Raw genomic sequence first — 19,475 nt, 5'->3', positions numbered from 1 at the left:
ATCAGCTATAATTTCTGAACAGGGCAACGAGGGCTGTCTCCCTTACAGAAAAATATCAGTATCTTATATCACAGTTATTATTTAATGTGTTTATCTGATTGGGCCTTGACTTAATATGAAGGGAAAGTGGGCAGTTAGACTTGACTGAACACACACAGAGTCAACAGCCTTTACGCCACTTATTTACTGATGCTTGCTACATCCACTCAAACTGTTATATTTTTTTCATAGCATCCCCCACTCCCCCAGATACCACAGTTACAGCGACACAGTAAAGCGACAGTTTTACACTGATACACGCCACGTGTGATTCACCTCGTCTCGTTAAGTGTGAAATGCATTCTGGGGAACCCGCTGTTACTCTGCTCATGTTTCAGAGATTCACCGGGACTTTCTGCACAGACCGCCCTCCGGGTATCTGCCAGAGGAGATCTGGAGGAAGGCTGGTAAGAGCCCGCGCATCTGGACAGAACCCCTCACGGCAGATAGCTGAGCGGAGGTAGCCTAGTTGCATAAGGCCAGAGTCTGGAAAACCCGTGTGTCATTAGCACTAAGTGCTCTCCATCTGTCGCCACTATGAAAGACGACTGCAGTTAAAAAAAAAAAGTGTGGTGAAAATGCAGTAACCTGGTGCAGTCAGCAGCAGTTCAGCGCAGGCAGGACGCAGGTTAACTGGACTCCATGGGGCACGGGGGGGCCGGGGGGTGGGGTGGGAGGGGGAGAGCGTTGGGAGTCTTAAAGAGAGTGTTTACAAGAACAGTAATTGGCCCGTCTGGTGGGAAAGCAAAATGAGTTTTTAAGTACAGGGGAAAAAAAAAAAAAAACAAATGTATCCGGAGCTGCTACAGTACAGCGCTGCCCTGTTAGATATAACATGCCTGTGTCAGCTGTAGCACAGCACAGATTAGACATAACACAACCTGTGACAGCAGTGACACAGTCCTGTTAGATAAGAGACAGCCTGTGTCAACTATAGCACAGCTTAAGTCAAACAACGCAGTCTGTGTCAGGTACAACTAAGGTCAAATAATATAGTGGAGCACAGGACAGATATATCGTGATGGCAGTTGAATATTAGCACATACTGAGTCAAATATAACAAAGAATGAAGGAAATATTAGCCCACTCCAGATTAGATATAACAGATAGAGCCTGGATCAGATGGCACTGGATGAGTTAAGACACACTGGGTCACATATAGCATGTCCCAAGTCCAGCACAGCCTGACACAGAGGGGGCACATTCACAGGTGAATATTAGTGTTTCCTGGGTCAAGTACAACACTTAATTTCAGAAATAGCACAGCCTAGGACAGATACAAAGTGCAGCTCAGATGTCAACCCCTGTCCCAGTGCTGTTTATGATGCAGTCATGCAACAGTTCGGTAGAAGAAAGCGATGCTGCTGTTGTCTGCCCGGATTGTGCTGCATTTTCACCGGCGGTAATGCCCTTTTAATTGCAGTTGTTTTTCATACAGGTTCGACAAGCATGCCGCTCTCACCAGCACTAAAGCAGCTGCAAAACAAGCAGGGTGAGTAAGGCTTCCCATCTCCACTAATGATACAGAGTGCGTGTGTGTGTGTGTGTGTGTGTGTGTGTGTGTGTGTGTGTGTGTATGTGTATGTGTGTGTGTGTGTGTGTGTGTGTGTGTGCGTGCAGGTGTGTGTGTGAGTGTGTGTGTGCGTGTGTGTGCGTGTGTGTGTGTGTGTGTATGTGTGTGTGTGCTGTATTATTAATGCAGGGTTTCTGCAAGTGCTCCACCTCTGGCCTTATGCAGCCCCCACGATCAGGGGGGGCCACACTGACTCTGTTTAATTAAAAAGACACACATTCCCTGCTCCACTGAGATCTGAAAGTAGTGCGCTTTTGAAAAGCAAGATCTGAGGTGTGAAAGCTAAAAAAAAAAAAAAAGCAAAAACCTGAAACCTGCCGAATCCCTTCAGAATGAAAACATTAATGTTGCTGCCCCTGACTTTTCCATTAAGCGCTAATTGCTCCAGCATCTGCTCCAGAGTCTCCTTGATAACATTAATTAAATTTGCAAACTAATCGTAGCGGTGCATGCATTAAAGCCCAACAGGCAAATGGCCGGGGTGTGCAGCACACAGACAGGGAGAGCAAAAAGAGAGAGAGAGAGTTAGAGAGACAGGACCAAGGAGGAAAAAATAAGCGTGTAGGAGGTGTGGAGAGGACAGACGGAATACTAAGTGCTCTTCCAGCCGAGTGAGCAGGGAGGCTGGAGCTTCCCGCACAGCTCAGGGCGAAATCAGCCCTTGCTAGGCACAGCACGCCCAGGCACACTGGGGTTCGAGGTGGGGGGTTGCGGGGGGGGGGGGGTTGGGGGGGGTGGTTGTTGGGTGATACGTTGGGGGGGCCTCTGATGGGACTTTGGGTGGAAAGAGAAACAAGGTGCTGGTCCCTTCTCCAGATGGGAAAAAGAAGCTGGAATAATCTAGGGGTGTGCAGCGCTTGGAGCTGACCAGGTTCAACGCTTTTCCCAGCCCCTATCACCTGGGAGTGTCCTTTACCTGAGTGTAGCAAGGGGAGGGACATCCTTAATGCCACAGCCTTTCTGTCTCTCTCTTTCCCACTCTGTGTGGAATATACTAGCCTGATCTGTCATTCAGTGGGCTGTAATCATTATCTATGATTTGTATCAATAAACTAACATTGTTTATAAAATAACTATGATGCAAATAAATTTCATAAACGTATTGCTCTCCTCTTTCCTCCTGCCCTTCCCTATGCATGCCAGGACGTAAACGCAGAAAAGAAAACCGTAATTTTGTCCTTGTTCAGTCCTTGACGATGTACAGTATCGTGATAAATATGAAACGAACAGGACACAATTATACTCTGATAAACGCTGATCGTCTGTCCCCTGACGTGCCTGAGGGGGCCTGAACACTGTATCTATTTTTGAGTGTCGGCCGTGAATGAGTCCACGCACCTGCCCGTTCTAAAAACACAGCCTATTCACTCAAACACAATGGCATTTGTGGAACAAGGAACAGATGATTAAGCCACACTAGCTGCACTCTGCCATGCCATGCTAGAATCGTGCATCGTAAAAATATGGAAGTCATTAGGGGTTCCTCGTTTTTCCGGGTTTCACTCCTGTTCGTTGAGAAAAACAAAGAGAAGCATCAGAAATGTGACCAAACAGAATATTGGGTTAACAGGCCGCAAACAAAGTTTTGGGGACATCTGCTGTTGTCAGCGCTTGAAATGATTGTTACCCGACTTGTTTTATTGAATTATTTAAGACTTATGTGACAGCGTGTTTTAAATGTTGGATGATGTACATCTGTTTGTGGAGATGAAACATGCTGAGAGCTTATAGTGTCTCAATAAAGAATGATGGAGGAAGCAGAGGGGGCTGACAGGTGTCCATCTTTCCCCCTCCCTCTCTTTCTCTCTCTGTCTCTCTCTTTCTCTCTCCCTCCTTTCCCTACTCTTTCTATCTCTGTCTTTTTATGTCACTACTCTCCTGTTCATCTATCTATCTATCTATCTATCTATCTATCTATCTGTCTTCCTCGTCTTCTGCTCTCTCTATCTCTCTCTCGCTCGCTCTCTCTCTCTCTCTCTCTCTCTCTCTCTCTCTCCCTCTCTCTCTCTCTCTCCACATCCTCAGAGGAGGCCGTGAATGAAGTGAAGAGGCAGGCCATGTCGGAGCTGCAGAAGGCCGTGTCCGATGCCGAGCGCAAGGCCCACGAGATGATCTCGGCAGAGAGGTCCAAAATGGAGCGGGCGCTGGCCGAGGCCAAGAGGCAGGCCTCTGAGGACGCGCTGACCGTCATCAACCAGCAGGAGGACTCCAGTGAGGTGAGCACCATCTCCTCTGTCTCTCTCTCCCCTCTCTCCCCCCTCTCTCTCTCTCACCCTCTCTCTCTCTCTCTCTCTCTCTCTCAACATTCCTACAGTCCCTGTAACAGAAACACACATACACACACTTTATCTAGCACACATAACACACCTATGCCTTCCCTTCCCTAAGCACTGTCATGCACTTCTGCCTTTAGCCTCGTGCACTGAAACATAGATCATTGCCTACCACACAACTTGCTCATCTTTAACCCTTCAGCACACACTGGATTAAAATGCAAGATGAAAGCCGTTTTCAAACCTAGAGAGGGAGCGCTTGTTAACGTAGCAACCTGTCACATGTACATTTATTCATTTAGCAGACACTTTTATCCAAAGCGACTTACATAGGTTACAGTTCTTTACAATGTTATCCATTTAGACAGCTGGATATTTACTGAGGCAATTGTGGGTTAAGTACATTGCCCAAGGGTACAGCAGCAGTGTCCCAGCGGGGATCGAACCTGCAACCTTTCGGTTACAAGTCCTGCTCCTTAACCACTATGCTACACTGCCGCATGTGTCAAATTCTTAACCTAGTACACACCGTAACGCATATAATCTCCTTAATTTTTCACACCGTTGCACACATCACCTCCTTAACCTTGCAGTCTGTCACAGACACTGCTCTTTCATACCCCATTCACTCTTTTACACAGCACCCTCTCTCACACAGCTCACTGTCTCACACACGTCACTCTCACTGGCCTCCTCCCTCATACAGCACTCTGGCCAGATGTGAGAGCACTGCAGCTGCTTGCAGACTACGTGCTGAGAATAAGCATTGTGATGCTGTTGTATTATTTAAGGGAGACTGAGGTGTCCTGCCTAAATCACTGTAGCCATGCTTGCGCTGCGGTCAGACTGAGGCACAGAAGACATCTTGGCTTTATTTCTTACACAAGAATAGTGGCCTGATTACAGCAGTGGGGGGCCTTGCGGTCTCATTACAGCGGTGGTGGCCTCGTCATATTGGTTTTCTGTGAATGAGTGTTTGTTTAGATGCTGTGATTGCGGTCTACTGTTGTATTGTGAGAAACCAGCATAAGCTAGATCCAGGTTAAATGCCAGGATCGCAGAAAGTCAGTCCGGGGCCTCTCGTCTTGAGGTCGTTGAGGTCGTCGTGTTGTTAAGGTTGTTGTGACGTTAAGGTCGTTGTGTTGTGTTGCGTCCGTAAGGTTAACGCTGAGACCGTTGTCTCCCCAGAGCTGTTGGAACTGCGGTCGCAAGGCCAGCGAGACCTGCAGTGGCTGCAACACGGCGCGGTACTGCGGCTCCTTCTGCCAGCACAAGGACTGGGAGAAGCACCACCACGTGTGCGGTCAGGGCCTCCAAGGCCTGCCGGGGGGCGCCAGCGTTCCCCTGGGGACGCCCTCCTCCTCGTCCGCCACCGCACCCCCCACGCACCCGGGGGGCACCCCGCCGGCCTCCCTGTCCCTCCCCGGGCAGGCGGGCGGGAGCTCCAGCAGCAGCGTCACTGGGAGCCCCAAGGAAGCCAGCTCCAGCAGTGCCTCCAGATCCACCACCCCGGCCACACCCGCCCTGCTCGACAGCGCCTCCCGCTGACTCCCCAGCCTGCCGCCCCGCTGCGCCGACCCCTCCTCCCCCCCAAACCCTCCCTGAATCCCCCACTGCTGCTCCAGCGCCCTCCGTCTGAAAGAAACTGAGGAATTTCTGCGTCATGCCCTGTCCTTTCCGAGCGGCGGCTGACCCACACTGCCGCAAACACTGCGTCGTCCTCCCAACTACCTGAAGATCTCGTTTTCTCAACTCCTCAACCTCCTGAAGACCTCTCTGTCTCTCAGCAAACACGCACACACACACACACGCGCGCACACACACACACATACACACAAAAAAGACAAGTGTGGATGTCTGCTTTACTGTGTAGCATGGACCAGGGCTTATTTTACAAGCAGCCAAAACATTGTACTCTGGTGACTGCCTCTGACGCATATTGCAAAATCTAAGAGGAATTTTTAGACTGGACCTCCTGTTATAGCCAAGACACAAGAACAACCTCCACACAGCTGACAGCTGAGCCTTGATAGCTTTGAATGAATGCTGGCTTTGTCATATGCTAGGCATGCCCAACACCTGACTGTAGTAAAATAAGCCCTGTACATACTGTGTGAGGTATATATGGGGGTGCGCATGATATTCAGATCCCTCCTGTTTCAGCAGAAGTGCATTTTTTTTGGTCAGAGTGACGGCTCCTGCATTATGAATTTAACTACATAAGGGAGGGATGTTATTTAAGGAAGAGTGGGATGTTGCGGTTGCCCCAGCATATACAAATGCAGTATGGACCATTTGAAGCTATTGCAGAGAACAGGTTCCTTGATGTGTCTGGCCTTTGGAGCAATCTTCTGTGGCACTCTGTTCCTTAGCTGAACAAGGAGGACATCCTGTTCCCCAACAAGGGGTACAAAAGTCATATGGATGGTCTGTCTAGTTCCCTGGGAACTGTTCAGTAAGAAAGCTGTTTGTTTGACAAAGGATTACTTTAAGTGTTTTCATTTTTGGCTTTAAATACAATAATAAAAGAGTAGCCCAAAAATTCTAGAGAAATAATAATAATAATAATAAAAAAAATAATAACCCGTTAACTACCTTGCTAGCGAGCCAAGAAAATCTACACCGGACTCACCTCTCTGTACCGATGTGAATCCAAATGAATTAAAAAAAAAACACAATCCAAACCTTCTATTTTTATTACACTGCCAAAGTTAATAAGAGACAAGAAGAAGCACTCATCTTGTAACCAAACGCAAGCTACTTCAACTTCTCAGCAGCTTGTCCATGCTCAAGGACAAAGGGACTGCAGGACAGCAGTGAGCTACACAAAAGAAAAACAAAACACGAAAAGTAAGGTAAAGAGAGTGTGTTGTAGCTGGCTGAGTGTGGCTTCTGCAGTGATGAAGAAAAAGGAGACTTTGTGTGTCGAGTTTTAAGCACGCCAACAATGAAAACGGACAGAAAGTGACGACAGACTGATCGACGGTGACTCTTTGTGGATGGCGATGAGATGGAATTCAAAAGGAAAAAGAGAAAAGATGCTAGGTCTCCCCCGAGAAAACAAAGAACGAAAGAGAACATCCTGGCAAGCATTGTACAACAGGAGAGCTGCTGTTTTTTTTTTTTTTAGTTTGTTTGTTGTTGTGTCGCTCTCTGGTGAAGAGACATTTCAGTGGGTCTCAACTTCATTTTCCTCCTCTTTTTTTCCAAAGCATGACAACACCTCGTATCCAGCTGGTTCTCTTTTCTCTCTGTCCCTCCTGAACCCCCCCCCCCCAAACCCCCCCGCTTCTGTGTGTCCTTACCTTAGCACCAACCCTTTCTGGTCCACCTCCCCCTTCCTAGACAGAACCGCCAAGCAGATATGTGGGAAGGGATCAAACCTGCTTGTATAATATTTATTTTTTATTTGACAATATGCCTTTGTCTCCGTGGGGCCTGGGTTGCTGGAGTGTTCCAGACCGCTCCTGAGAAAAAGCCACAGAGATTTTGGCTGAACTTTTGGAGCAGGAGTAAAGATACTCAGTAGAGACGGTCCCTGCTGTGTCTTTTGAAGGAGATCACCCTCCCTCAGAAAAGGAAATGCTCATGTAGAATATTTTATAACGCTCGCATTGTAAGACAGTGAGAGGACGGAGGTGCAATATGAAAAGAGAATTCAGCTACTGAATGAAACCTCAGCTACTGCCCATTGGGTAACATATATAAATATATAATATAAATATACATATAAATTTATTTAAAAATAACAGCAGCTTAATGTGAATGTATATAGTATCAGAAGAGGTCCAAAAACGTATTTGCCAAATAAGAGAAACCTTTAAAGTATAAAGTCTAGACTCCAATTTTTTTTTTCTTTCAATCTCTCCATTTCCTGTCCTTTCATTTTTCCATATTCGCAAAATCCGCTGTGTGGGTAATCTAGATAATACATAGGGAAGAGTCAGTCGATTTTCTGAGGGAATTACTGCCCACGTAGATTACTTGAGCAAAAAAAAAAGCTTATTAATGTGCTGGCATACTCCACTCCCCTTTTTAGTGAGGAAGAAGTAACTGCACGTTTTTGATTGATGTATTCATCTTTAAAAAATGGTTGACTTTTTTGTGACACAGATAGGTCCGTCTACCCATTGATACTTGGCTACACACAAGACCAGGAGATTTCTCACACTGACCCAATGTTGAAACCAGACTGGCATAAAGCTAGCTGAATCAGCTCTAGTTCATTGTTGGAAGCATGCAGGGTATGGAATCTGAATCTTGTGTGAAATATTGCCATCCATTGGGCCCTAGCGCCATTGCAGTAAGTCTCCAATAAGTGCAGTAGGACTCTGAACAGCTCAAAATTTCAAACCTGTTTGCTGATCTACGCTGGGAAACCCACATCAGCTGTGAAAATCTCTCATTTCTGCAACAAATTCAATATCCATTATCCTTTTTCATGGGCCTCTGACCTGTTTATTTTTGAGACGTTGATGAGGATATGGTGGACAGTCTTCTTCGTCAAAGAGGATGTTTCCTGACTAATGTCTTTTATGATAGCCAAGTATAAACAACATAATTTAAATTCACATTCATCTACAGGCTACAGAACCTGTGTCGTAATAATTTTGAAAATCCATGTCAAAAACCACAGACAAAAACAATAAATTTCAAAACAGAGATAACGCATAGAACAACCTACCTAAATGATCCGGCCACAAACCTGTACCTCTGAAATGGACCAAACTTAAACCCGTTTTGTTTTCTCAGCTGTTAACCGTGCGGTCTGTCCATCTGTACAGATTTAAAGAATGGAAGAACATACTAAGACAGATACCAAGAGACGTGTGTTAGCATCGACCGTTAGCCTTCCTTGTTATTTATCACATGTACATTGTCTATTTTCATATTTTTCATAATCAAAAGTAATATATAGAGTATTGCAAATGTGATTAATTAACTGCAAGGTACCCTGCATCTCTTTGTGTGTGTTGTATAGTAAGCATATATATGTGTTATATGTTACCTAAATATTGCATTCATTCTGATTCTCTCCTGTCTGTGTCTGAACCCTCTCAGTATCCTGACCCCCCCCCCCCCCCCTATCCTCCTCTAGCTGGTATCGATAGCTACCTCTGAGTACTCACTGACCTGTGTGGGTGGCCATTCCTGGAAAAATGTGCAGCAAATAAATAAAGAATAAAGACGCATCACTCAGTTCTGAGAGAAAAATTCTTGCTAGCAGACAAGCAAACCCACTGAAAAATTCCCCAGCGAAAAGCTTTTTGTTTATGTGTGTCTGAGGAGGGTCCTTATGCCTGAAGCCAGGAAGTGGCAAAGGCAAGCTAAAGCACTCAAAGAGGAAGGAAATTGATCATTTTTTCTCAGAAGATAATGTGTGTGTTATGTATTTTTTTTTCAGAAGATAATATATTTAAAGTTATAATAATATATGTGATATGTAAGAAGTATTAATTACTATTTGGAAAAAAAGAACAGGCTTTTCAATTTTACCGCATCGTTAAATCAACAGACCCTTACAAATGATTATGCTAATAAAAAGAAGGTGCTTAAATACCTTATTCAAGACTATTTTTGGATCGTGTGGTGCTGACCCTACCTATCTGCACTTGAAAAATATGCAAGCCCATATGAATCACAGTTCAAATTAAATTTCCTTGTGATCAATGCTCGTTAAGTCTGCAGGCAAATTAACTGCAATACCAGAGTGTTGCTTTCTGCTATCCAAGGCCAGATTTGGCAGTAGCCTTAGAAGGACAAGAGAAACCCCTTTTTCCAATGTTAGATGACAGGTTTGTTGCTCTCTGGCTAGGACAGAAGGTTGAGTATGGAGAGGAGCCTTTCTGGATCAAAGTATCCTTTTTTCTCATGTCAATATCTGTATTTCAGCTCTTGCAATGCCGTTTATCATCCAAAATAATTAAAAGCACAGACCAAAGCATTTTTGCATGGTCGTAGATGTGACCAGTAAGCTGTAAACAGACCAGAGACAGTACAGCTCTATACCAACTACCCTTTTTAAACCAAAGCATCTAAATTAGACACTGGCTGAAAGCACAATGAGACACCCAGGATATGTGACAGGGTGAACCAGTAGAGCTTTTCTCATCTGTTCACTGAAGCAATTGAATCACATAATTGCTTATTTCTTCGAATCAAAAGACCACAGCTGAGAACATTGTGGCTTCTCCCCCGCAATGTTTTACGGTGCATGCAGCTTTTATAGACTTCCACCAGACTCTGAGTGAGGAAGGGTTAAATACATTGAGGGTATATATATATATATATATATATATATATATATATATATTTCCTTTTCAAGACTGAAAAGAACTCAATGACACAATCCACTTGATCCTCCCTAAGCTTTAATTAAACATCAAAGGCAGAACTATTGTAAAATTCAGAGCAAGGATCCATAAAAAAGCAGGTTGACCTCTCAGTGCTGGAAGAAATTGACAAAATAAAGCATATTCAACAGTGTGGATGACATTTTAATGTTCTTTGCGATTTCAGATGTGCTTTGTCTGTCTGCTGGCCTCTTAATTTTAAGCTCAAAGTACAATTCATTGATCTGTCACCATCTTGTCTCACAATCTAACCAAAAAAAAAAGCATGTGCAACATTTGAGTGTCTCTGATCTTCATGCTGTGTCTCTGTCTTTAGAAGAGGACGCCTCATTTCTGGAGTTGTACAACATTTTATGTGCTTCAGCTTGTTCGATCCATTACCCATTTCTATACTCTTTGGCTATGCTAAAGACAAGGGTTTGGTCAGGAAATTAGTGTTAACTTTGGGGAGAGCGAAGGATTACATCAACCTTTCAGTTTGGGGCGAATAGAAAGGGAGGAGGGGGGTCCCTGTCTAACAATACATAAATTTTCATATTCTCTTTAATAACACAGTGAGCTGTTGTACTTTACCCCCTTACCACCTAGTCATGGTTCAGTGATGAGAACATGAGGAAGACTGCTTCACTGCTTCAGAAATAAAGCCACAAAGGAAGGCCTGGTTCATGTCCAGCTTTCCTTGGCTGGTATAAATAAATGTGATTGTTCATTTTTTGTTAGCAGGTGCGGGAGGGCTGACTCATCCATTTTTTTGGCGTAGAATGTCGCCACGTTGAGAACAAAATCGTACTTTATTTCAGTTTTTGTTTCAGATGTGTTGAAAGACGCTGTGGTTTGTTTGTTGGGTTTTTTTTTTTCTAAAAGGGAAGAGGAAGGGAGACTTTAGCTACAATGACACACACTCTGCCAAAAACAGTGGATGCATGTTACCTGTTACATGTTACCTGATCCGCTGGTTTGGTTTGGTCTGTACTGTAAACCTGGCACTGATAAAAATGCTGGTGGAAAGTTGGTGGATGCACCACTTGGTTACTCAAAAGCCATTTTAGGGACTTTTTTAAAAAAAAGTACTTTAGACAAATGAAGGTTTGATTTGATATGTGTAGGGAAGCATTATATACTGTATTGTGCAATACATAATTACAGAAAAAATAGGTTTCTGTAGGAAGGTTGGTGTGTTGAAGAAAATATTTTCTGTTCCACTTCAAAGGTCCTGTGATCTTTCTCTAGAAAAAAAGTGAACTGTGCCAGGAGAATCGAGCTCTGGGTTTAATTTATTTCTTGCATGCTTAACCCTTTTTGCTATGTCCCTTTCTAATCGTGGGCTATGTTGGATATGTGAAGCTGTAAACATTCTAATTCAGGTTATTGTCTGTGTTGAGCTGCGTATCTGTGTAATTAAAAAATGAATATGACTCTGTTCTGTGTCTCCTGGTTTCTTTTTTCCGAATCTTATTCATTGTCTAGTTTCACAAAAGAGAGTACATTTCTCTAGCCTTTTGTAGTATGCTCATGACAGCACGGACGTTCTGGCCTGTCATGGATGATCACTGACCAGGTCTTCGATATATTTTTTTTTCCCATTCAATAATCAAGAACCCAAGCAGAAATGAAAATCAGTTGCTTTGTTACCACCTAGAACATAACTAAGGCTCAGCTTTATATGACTATAGACTCTACAACATACTCAAGGACACTGCTGGGATACAAAAAGCATTCAACAGCACGGCATACTCAGGGACACTGCTTGGATGCAAATAGCACTCTTAATTCCAAGTAAATGGAACCACTCCAGGTCTTATGAGAAGGAGGTTAGCCTACCACCAACAGACAGCTACCACTCAATGAATGATCCTGTGTCTAGTAAAACCTGGAGCTATGCATTGGGAATACCATTTCCAGTCCTGCATTATGACAGCTACGGGTATATTTGCAGTCTAAAGCCCACTGTGCTGTTCAGTTTATTTTGGCCGTTTATATGAAATGATCCCAAATAGCCCACGTCCTTACAAACAAAAGACACCTTTTTTAAGGGCGCAACACATTACCCTAACCCATCATTCGACTATAATCATGACTTATCTAGTGCTTCAACTGGACAAAACGTGCAAGTAAGCAGCAGCATGATTAACCGCACAAATGTCAGCGTTGCACCTGTGCCCAGGGGAAGTTACGTTTGCTTCATTTACGCTAGAAGCACTTTATCTTCACAGACCACTCCCAGACAGTCTGCATACATTACCTGATCTCCAATGTCGAAACATTATTACCTTAATTTCACAGTTCAGGGTCTACCTTTAAGGATCACTGGGTGCTGCTAGAAAAAGCAGCAATTCTGCCACTGACACAAAAAATAAACATTTCGCAGAGTTTTAGTGCACTATACAATTGAACATTAGAACGGCGCACCTGGTACAGCACGTGACCCACAGGTGACCACTGATTGAAACGGTCTACCCCCTCATTATCTAGACTGACAGGGTTCTCTTCCCCTCGTCAGAAGTAAATGCGATTTCAATGGTCTGTTTCCTCCCCAAATGAAAAGCCCAAGTTTACAGGCGACATCCAGACCTACGCTGCGTAAATTCGCACATAAAAGACGTATTTATCCTGTTCGGAATATCCCTGTTGCACTGGCGTATCTCGCGGTGTAACCCGTCCTATCGGGAATCGATCAGGGGAAAAAGGGACGGGTGGAAGCGGGGGCTGTTACAGGCATGGTTTTTGGAGCCTGCTGAGTTTGACATGGCGGAGCAGAGACACGATACACTGCGGCTTCTAGACGTGGAGTTCGCGAAAGATCATAGCGTTGAGGACCCTGTAAGTGTGAGACGCGCCTGCAAATCGTGTCGGCAATCGATTTACATCAAAGGATGCTGCTAAGCCGCGGTACAGTGCCTTTGCGTTTGATTTAAAACACACGGGGGGGATCTGTTGTTGCTTGAAACGTATGTGCAAATATTCAGTAGAAATCGTTTTGGTAAGGAAAGCGACAAAGCATTTCATGTGCTGCACCGTTTTCGGGCGTATTAAATCCTCGGCAGAGCGTCATGCATTAAATGGACCGTAGAGGTAAATGCCCATTGTTCGGTTTCTCGCAGCCTGAGCGTTCGCTCTTTCATCACAGCATTGATGTTGCGTGATATATTTTGGACAGCTAAAATATCCGATTGCAACCCTGACTCGCTGTTATTAGTTCATGCCGTGTACATTTGTGTAAAATGTGTCTCTGCCTCTCTAGCAAAAAGGCTACGTTTAGATCTGGGCAGGCCTAATGTAGCTGCGTGCGTGTGTGGTATAACTACAAATGTAGGCAATAAGTCGGAGTCTCTCAGATATCGTTGAACTGAATTTAGCGCTGTAAGTGCTGTACAACGCTGCTAATTATGACGGTACTTCTCGAATTCATCATTCAAACTGTGTCCGTGGGTGGTTGTGGGGGAAGGGGAGCTCATGACGACGATTGTTTTTAGATGGATTCTGCACATCGTTTTTGGATACGTACCGGTCATAACAGCCCGACAGCAACAACATATAAACCCTAGAGTGCAATGTAATGTTGTTGTGCAGCCTTGTAATATTGTTATGCCCCAGGCAACATTTGCATGTATGCTTATTGTTGGGAGAAGAAAAAGGACCACCAGTGTGCACTCCAAAGTCTGTGATGTCCTCTTTTTGACCAGAGGTCTTGTCCCAACTGTTCCCTCTCGCTGACCCTGACCCTGTTCCTCCAGGAGCTGGAGGCCATTAAAGCCCGGGTGCTGGAGATGGAGGAGGAGGCGGACAAGCTGAGAGAGGTGCAGTACGACCCGGAGAAGCAGCTTCTCTGTAGTCCCCAGGCAGGTGAGTTTCATCTGCCTCTGCAGCAGCAGCTGTGCTTCAGATGAGCCTCTCCTGTCTCTGTGCTCGCCCGAGTGCACAGACCGCAGCATCCTCACGTCCACTGCGTTTGCTTATAGCAGATGCTCTCATCCAGAGAGGCTTTGCACAGTTGCATACAGAGCATCTTTTTGTAATTTTTACAGATGGATATTTACTGAAGCAGTTTGGGATGAGTGCCTTGCTCAAGGGTTCAGCAGCAGTGTCCAAACTAGGAATAAAACTGACATCCTTTGGGTTATGAATCCTGCTTCTCACCACTGTACCACACTGATGCTGCCCTCATCTCACAAGGACCTGATCACAGAGCAGCTGTGTGGAGCAGTGGTTATGGATTAGGACCAGATGGACACTGCAGCTGTACCCAGGAGCAATGCAATTCTCTAGGGCTTAATGTAATGGACTGGTAAGATTCCCTTTGGTAAAAATAATAATAAAAAAACAGATGTCGGAGATTCAACCATTTCAGCACAGTCTTCTGTGAATGCTGTTATAGTGTTATCTTCGCCTAACTCTTAAACATCACAACGGGTGAGAATGAAGAGAAAACTGTTGAATGGTGTCTTTTTTTTTTAAATGACATCATAAATGAGTAATTAACATGTGGCAGCAAATCCAAAATTAAATTAGGTTTTTAAATGAAGTTTTCAGTGGGAATTAGGAGAGGAAAGACACATTTTGCTAAATTGTATTTTTTTTTTAAATGCAGCCCCTGTGATGCATTCTAACATTTGTCTTCTCTCCCAACTCCCAGGGTTGTTCTACACTATGACACATGAAGAGAGGGTGGATGCTGACAACAGATCGGTCTACGTAGGCAATGTAAGGACACTCGCCTTCAGAATTCCTCACCTTTTGCATATTGTGTTGCACGTGCGTTCGTGAAAACCTTAAAGTCGTTCTGCCGTTGCTTGAAATCGCTTGCCTTTAAAATGTTTGTTATCCTGTGCATGCGTAACAGTAGTGCCAGAGAGGTTCTGGTTCTGGTTCTGGTTGTGACTGCTCTCTATAAACACGAAACAGGTGGACTATGGAGCAACAGCGGATGAGCTGGAAATCCATTTCAATGGCTGCGGCCCTGTCAATCGAGTGACCATTCTGTGTGACAGATTCACTGGCCATCCTAAAGGGTGAGCCCCCTCTCCGTGTTAAAGAGCCACAGGCTTGTACAACCACAGTTCGGTCGTCATTGTTTAAAACATTTTCTATCATGTGAATTTTGACAGACTTGGGATGTTTTCAGCATTTGAGGATAAGCTTAACCATGCAGCATCGTTTGATTTGAGTTGTGCATTAAAGAAAACTTTAGCATGTTTTGTGATGGTGTTTGAGATGAGTGTCCTCTGTCCAGGTTTGCATATATCGAGTTTTCGGACAGGGACTCTGTGCGGACAGCTATGACCCTGGATGAGACCCTCTTCAGGGGCAGAGTCATAAAGGTGAGGTCGAGTTTAGAGATGGAAAAACTAGAAAAAAAAAATCCAGTCACCACACAGCAACAAACTGGTTAGTTTTGGTTAGCATTGGTTAGCATTGCTAATCAATTGTATGCAGCATCACTACACAGTGTTGTTGTCTTTTGGCAGTTTTGCATTGAAGCAATTAGAGGATTGGTAGGAAAATTGCTGTGAATGACTTACTAAAAATGTAGTACAATTGTATTGAATAAGAATAACATTCCTTTGCTGCCTTTGGTTTGAAGTAATCCAATGTAATATATACCACAGTGCAACATTGTCACAGGCATCAGTATGAATCATTAGATTTATATTTTTAATCATATGATGAACTTAAAACAATGAATTAATGTCTGTGTTACTGATGTAGGTAAAAGTAGGACCTTAAACGCGTAGCTTTTTATAACTGCATGACTGTGTGGCTTTTGACTTGCAGGTGTTGCCGAAAAGGACGAACATGCCTGGCATCAGCACCACCGACAGAGGGAGCCTTCGAGGGGGGCGATCTCGCGGACGAGGTTTCCGGGCGTCCAGATTCAATGGTTTTCAGGGCAGGTATCGCTGCCGTTCCACCAGGTCGGCTCTGCCACGCCCCTACGCCCCACCATCTGGGAAGAGGCCCTGGGGAGCCCCGGAGCACCGTGAACAGGGAGCCAAACGGCACTCCTGCCTCCTGCTGATAACCCCGCCTACTGACGACTCCGGCCCTGGCCCCAGCAGAACTCAACACCAGCATCAGCCCTGACCGACCTCAGAAAGGAGGCTCTTGGATGTTTCAGTGTTTTATTCGCCCATCGAAGTAAGTGTGAGCTCAGATGGCCAGCTGCTTTGTCCCATACTCTCTCACTCTCTCTCGGTTTAAATCAAGTCAAAGCTGTGTAGACCTCCACTTGAACGCAATGCCTGCCTGTTCTGAGCTAAAATGCGTTGAATGTTGTTCATTGAGTCTCTGAGGCGTGGGGAGAAAGCAAGGAAGCGAGCGAGCAAGCAAGCAAGCAATCAATCACGAAAGCAAGGATTTAAGTTGTCTTCAGACTGAAACTGTGTACAGGACTTCCTGGACCTCGAGCCTGTCTGTAAAGCATGATCCAGTGACTTTTCCCACGCTGACAACCCAGCAACCCAATAGTCAGTTTTTTTGAAAGTGAATAAGTCATTTACGTTGTTGTCATTACAAAGGCGTTACTATGAGAGACTACACCACTGCCTCCTCTTTTTCCTTGTTTTACATCCTCCCAAAATTCATCCATTTTTGTCTCTTTTCAGGAAGACTAGAAGTTCAGCCATTGTTCTGGCCTTACCAAAACATAAGTTTGTGGGGTGAAGAAAATAAAGTAAAGATGTTTTATTTCTTGTGTGAACACAAGCACTCGTGGGTGTTACTGTACGATCTCAGCAAAAAGAATGCTGCAGAATTTAGGAGCACAGCATTGTCTCTTGGAGAGCAGGTATATCCAAATTTATCTCACTGGGCGTTTGGTAAATTCAGTTATGTAAACCAGGAGATAAGTCTACTGTTTCAATTTTGTGTTTACATTGTATTCTTTAAAAAATTGAAAAATATCAGTATTTAGAGGCAGTGGGGCAATTGTGCCTTGGAGTTCAAGTGATTGTCAGATATTTTTGTTTTGTTACTTTGTGAAGAGTGATGTTCTGTGTTCATAAATTCATTGTATATATTTCATACAGAATTTCTTTACTGAAAAATGTGAATAATAAAAAATAAAACAGCCCATGGAGTTTTTTGTTTGGAGTTGTACTTGACCTACAGCCAGGGCAGGGAATTAATTTTGACTGTAAAGATGCTAAATGTTATGTGAGGAGGGAAAAAACTGCCAATACAGGAAAAAAACTAATTTTATTTTATTTTGAAGACATCAGTACAACACAATATACATATAAAACAAGGGAGGAGGGGTATATGTACAACATAAGATCCGGTAATTAAGCTGTCAGCAGGCTTGCACCATCATCGCTGACACCATGCTGTCAAAGGCCCTGAAGAAAAAAAAAATCATACAAATATCAGTATTGAGAGTAATAATGATGGTGGAAATATGTTCAAATAATTAACATATGTCCCTTACTTTGATTGTATGGGGTCACCAGGATTGTAAAAAGGGTTACACATCACATCTGTGAAGGAGTTATGCAGCTTTCTGAACATCTGTGGAAGAGGAGCAATTAGGACCATGGCATCATCACTTATATTACATTTGCTTAGCAGATATTCTTATCCAGGGCAACTTGCATAGCTTACATTTTTCTGTTATCCATTTACACAGCTGAGTATTTACTGAGACAGTGCAGGTTTAGTACCTTATGCCATGGCACAACAGCAGTGCCCCACCAGGGAATGAAACTAGCAACCTCTGGGTTACTTGCCACACTGCAGGCCCATTGCTACCCCAAGCACATAAATGTAAGCATGACTGTACAAAGGAAATGTAAAAGATGTACGATACTTTTGTCCAGCTACTAGGTAAACCTGTAAACCTGAGTCCTAATGCATTATTATATCATTTTTGTCTCATCCAGAGCAACTAACATGAGTTACATGTTATCCATTAACACAGCTGGATATTTACTGAGGTGGTTCTGGGTTAACTAACTTGCCCAAGTGTACAGCAGCAGTGCCCCAGTGGTGAATCGAACCAGCAACCTTTCAGTTGCGAGCCCTGCTCCTTTCTACTATGCTACACTGCAGCTGATGGGCACTGTATCAGTGCTCACGATTGATACAAACTGTATAAATACAAGAACGTGAACAAAACTTACACTACGGATTTCGTTGTCTCTCAGGGATGTATTCGAGGAGTCGACTACAATAACAAATTTTACCTTGGAGTTTGTGACGTAGCCATATCTGACGACTGTGTGAAGGAGATTAACTGGATCTTTTTTTTTTTTTTTTACAAGCAGTACAAGCAGTTTAAAAGTTTAAATACAACATTAAAATAAGCACCTTGGTTCTTTCCAAGCAGAAAAGTGCATTACAATTCACTGTTTCATTCATTCTGTTCTGTAACGTTGGTGCTAACCTAAACCATAAATACTTTCACTCGCTGCAGTAAAGCAAGAATGTCCCTCTCGCTAAGGAATGTTGCCACTACGCTAAAAAGTTTGGCTAATGTGTTATCTGAGGGGTTCTTGTTGAAGGATACACTTTGTAGTCTTCAGTTGGGTACAGCAGTCCAAGGTACAGTTCCCTCTGATCTACCAGCGCCTTTCCCACCGCCGATATCTTCTCCTCCACCACATCGAGGGAAGTGTGCACCGTGTAGTGGAACTTCAGCTCATTCTCCGTCGGAACACTTCTGATGTACAGGGGATAGTTCTGGAACAGAAGCATCATTCCAAATATATTGACAAGCCGCATACCTGGCTAGCTAGCCAGCTACGTAATGTACACCTGCCAAGCCACTAGTATCACTCGCTACCCATATCACAACTGACGTTACACATGGGTCATAAAAAAAAAAAAAAAAACTAGAGACATTGCTAGATATAAGTAGCTAGTCAGTCAGATTATCAATTTAACAATGACAGCAATGCAAGTAGCTAAACAAGTTAGCGGGCCAGCTACGTAACCAGTGCAGTAGCTAACGTTAATGGTCTATATGTCACTATAGCAGTACCCAAGCTGGTTCACCAAATATGTTAATATTAATTTTACAGTTACTAGTTTATGACTATTCTCCGATCGTGCATCAGCCCGCAAGCTTTTTTTGTTTTGCCGAAACAATACATTTTCGCGTACCTCCTTAGCAATGACTGCAATACACACCGCCATGTTGGAACACTGAACGGACCTGCGTCACGTGACAATAAAAGGCACCGCAACATTTCCTTCCTGTATACCAGGGAGTATTATCCTGGCATTTTACTGTACATTTACGTG

General features: G+C 44.0%; 3 protein-coding genes across 8 annotated transcripts in view; 2 read left to right on the top strand and 1 right to left on the bottom strand.

The window, feature by feature from the left end:
• The window catches only part of LOC118788350 (protein CBFA2T3-like), a 49,390-nt gene extending 39,941 nt beyond the window's left edge, over nt 1-9,449 (top strand). For 3 of the 4 annotated variants that reach the window (XM_036544314.1, XM_036544311.1, XM_036544315.1), the window contains exons 9-12: nt 378-446; nt 1,478-1,531; nt 3,638-3,828; nt 5,074-9,449. In XM_036544314.1, coding sequence (XP_036400207.1) covers nt 378-446; nt 1,478-1,531; nt 3,638-3,828; nt 5,074-5,433 — 674 coding nt within the window. In that variant the 3' untranslated portion in view covers nt 5,434-9,449. The remainder of the gene's footprint in view (nt 1-377; nt 447-1,477; nt 1,532-3,637; nt 3,829-5,073) is intronic. The other variant, XM_036544312.1, reaches the window with a different exon arrangement.
• Nucleotides 9,450-12,724: 3,275 nt separating this feature from the next.
• On the top strand, nt 12,725-17,305 carry pabpn1l (PABPN1 like, cytoplasmic). Of its 3 annotated transcripts, none has more exons than XM_036544319.1 (6): nt 12,725-13,058; nt 13,973-14,081; nt 14,872-14,939; nt 15,141-15,247; nt 15,469-15,556; nt 16,011-17,305. In XM_036544319.1, the coding sequence occupies exons 1-6, from the start codon at nt 12,984-12,986 to the stop codon at nt 16,317-16,319; spliced, it is 756 nt and encodes a 251-aa protein (XP_036400212.1). In that variant the 5' UTR covers nt 12,725-12,983; the 3' UTR covers nt 16,320-17,305. The 3 variants fall into 3 exon arrangements, with proteins under 3 accessions (XP_036400212.1, XP_036400213.1, XP_036400214.1); XM_036544320.1 differs by having other exon boundaries at nt 12,992-13,127; XM_036544321.1 differs by lacking the exon at nt 12,725-13,058 and adding an exon at nt 13,233-13,310.
• Nucleotides 17,306-17,487: 182 nt separating this feature from the next.
• trappc2l (trafficking protein particle complex 2-like) lies at nt 17,488-19,381 on the bottom strand. Its single transcript, XM_036544325.1, has 5 exons — nt 19,335-19,381; nt 18,739-18,911; nt 18,353-18,440; nt 17,662-17,741; nt 17,488-17,572 (listed from the first exon to the last, which is right to left on the bottom strand). The coding sequence occupies exons 1-5, from the start codon at nt 19,365-19,367 to the stop codon at nt 17,527-17,529; spliced, it is 420 nt and encodes a 139-aa protein (XP_036400218.1). The 5' UTR covers nt 19,368-19,381; the 3' UTR covers nt 17,488-17,526.
• Nucleotides 19,382-19,475: the final 94 nt, after the last annotated feature.

This window comes from Megalops cyprinoides, chromosome 13 (genome assembly GCF_013368585.1).
Source record: "Megalops cyprinoides isolate fMegCyp1 chromosome 13, fMegCyp1.pri, whole genome shotgun sequence".
Lineage (NCBI taxonomy): Eukaryota > Metazoa > Chordata > Actinopteri > Elopiformes > Megalopidae > Megalops > Megalops cyprinoides.
This window is presented reverse-complemented; position numbering and strand designations above follow the sequence as displayed.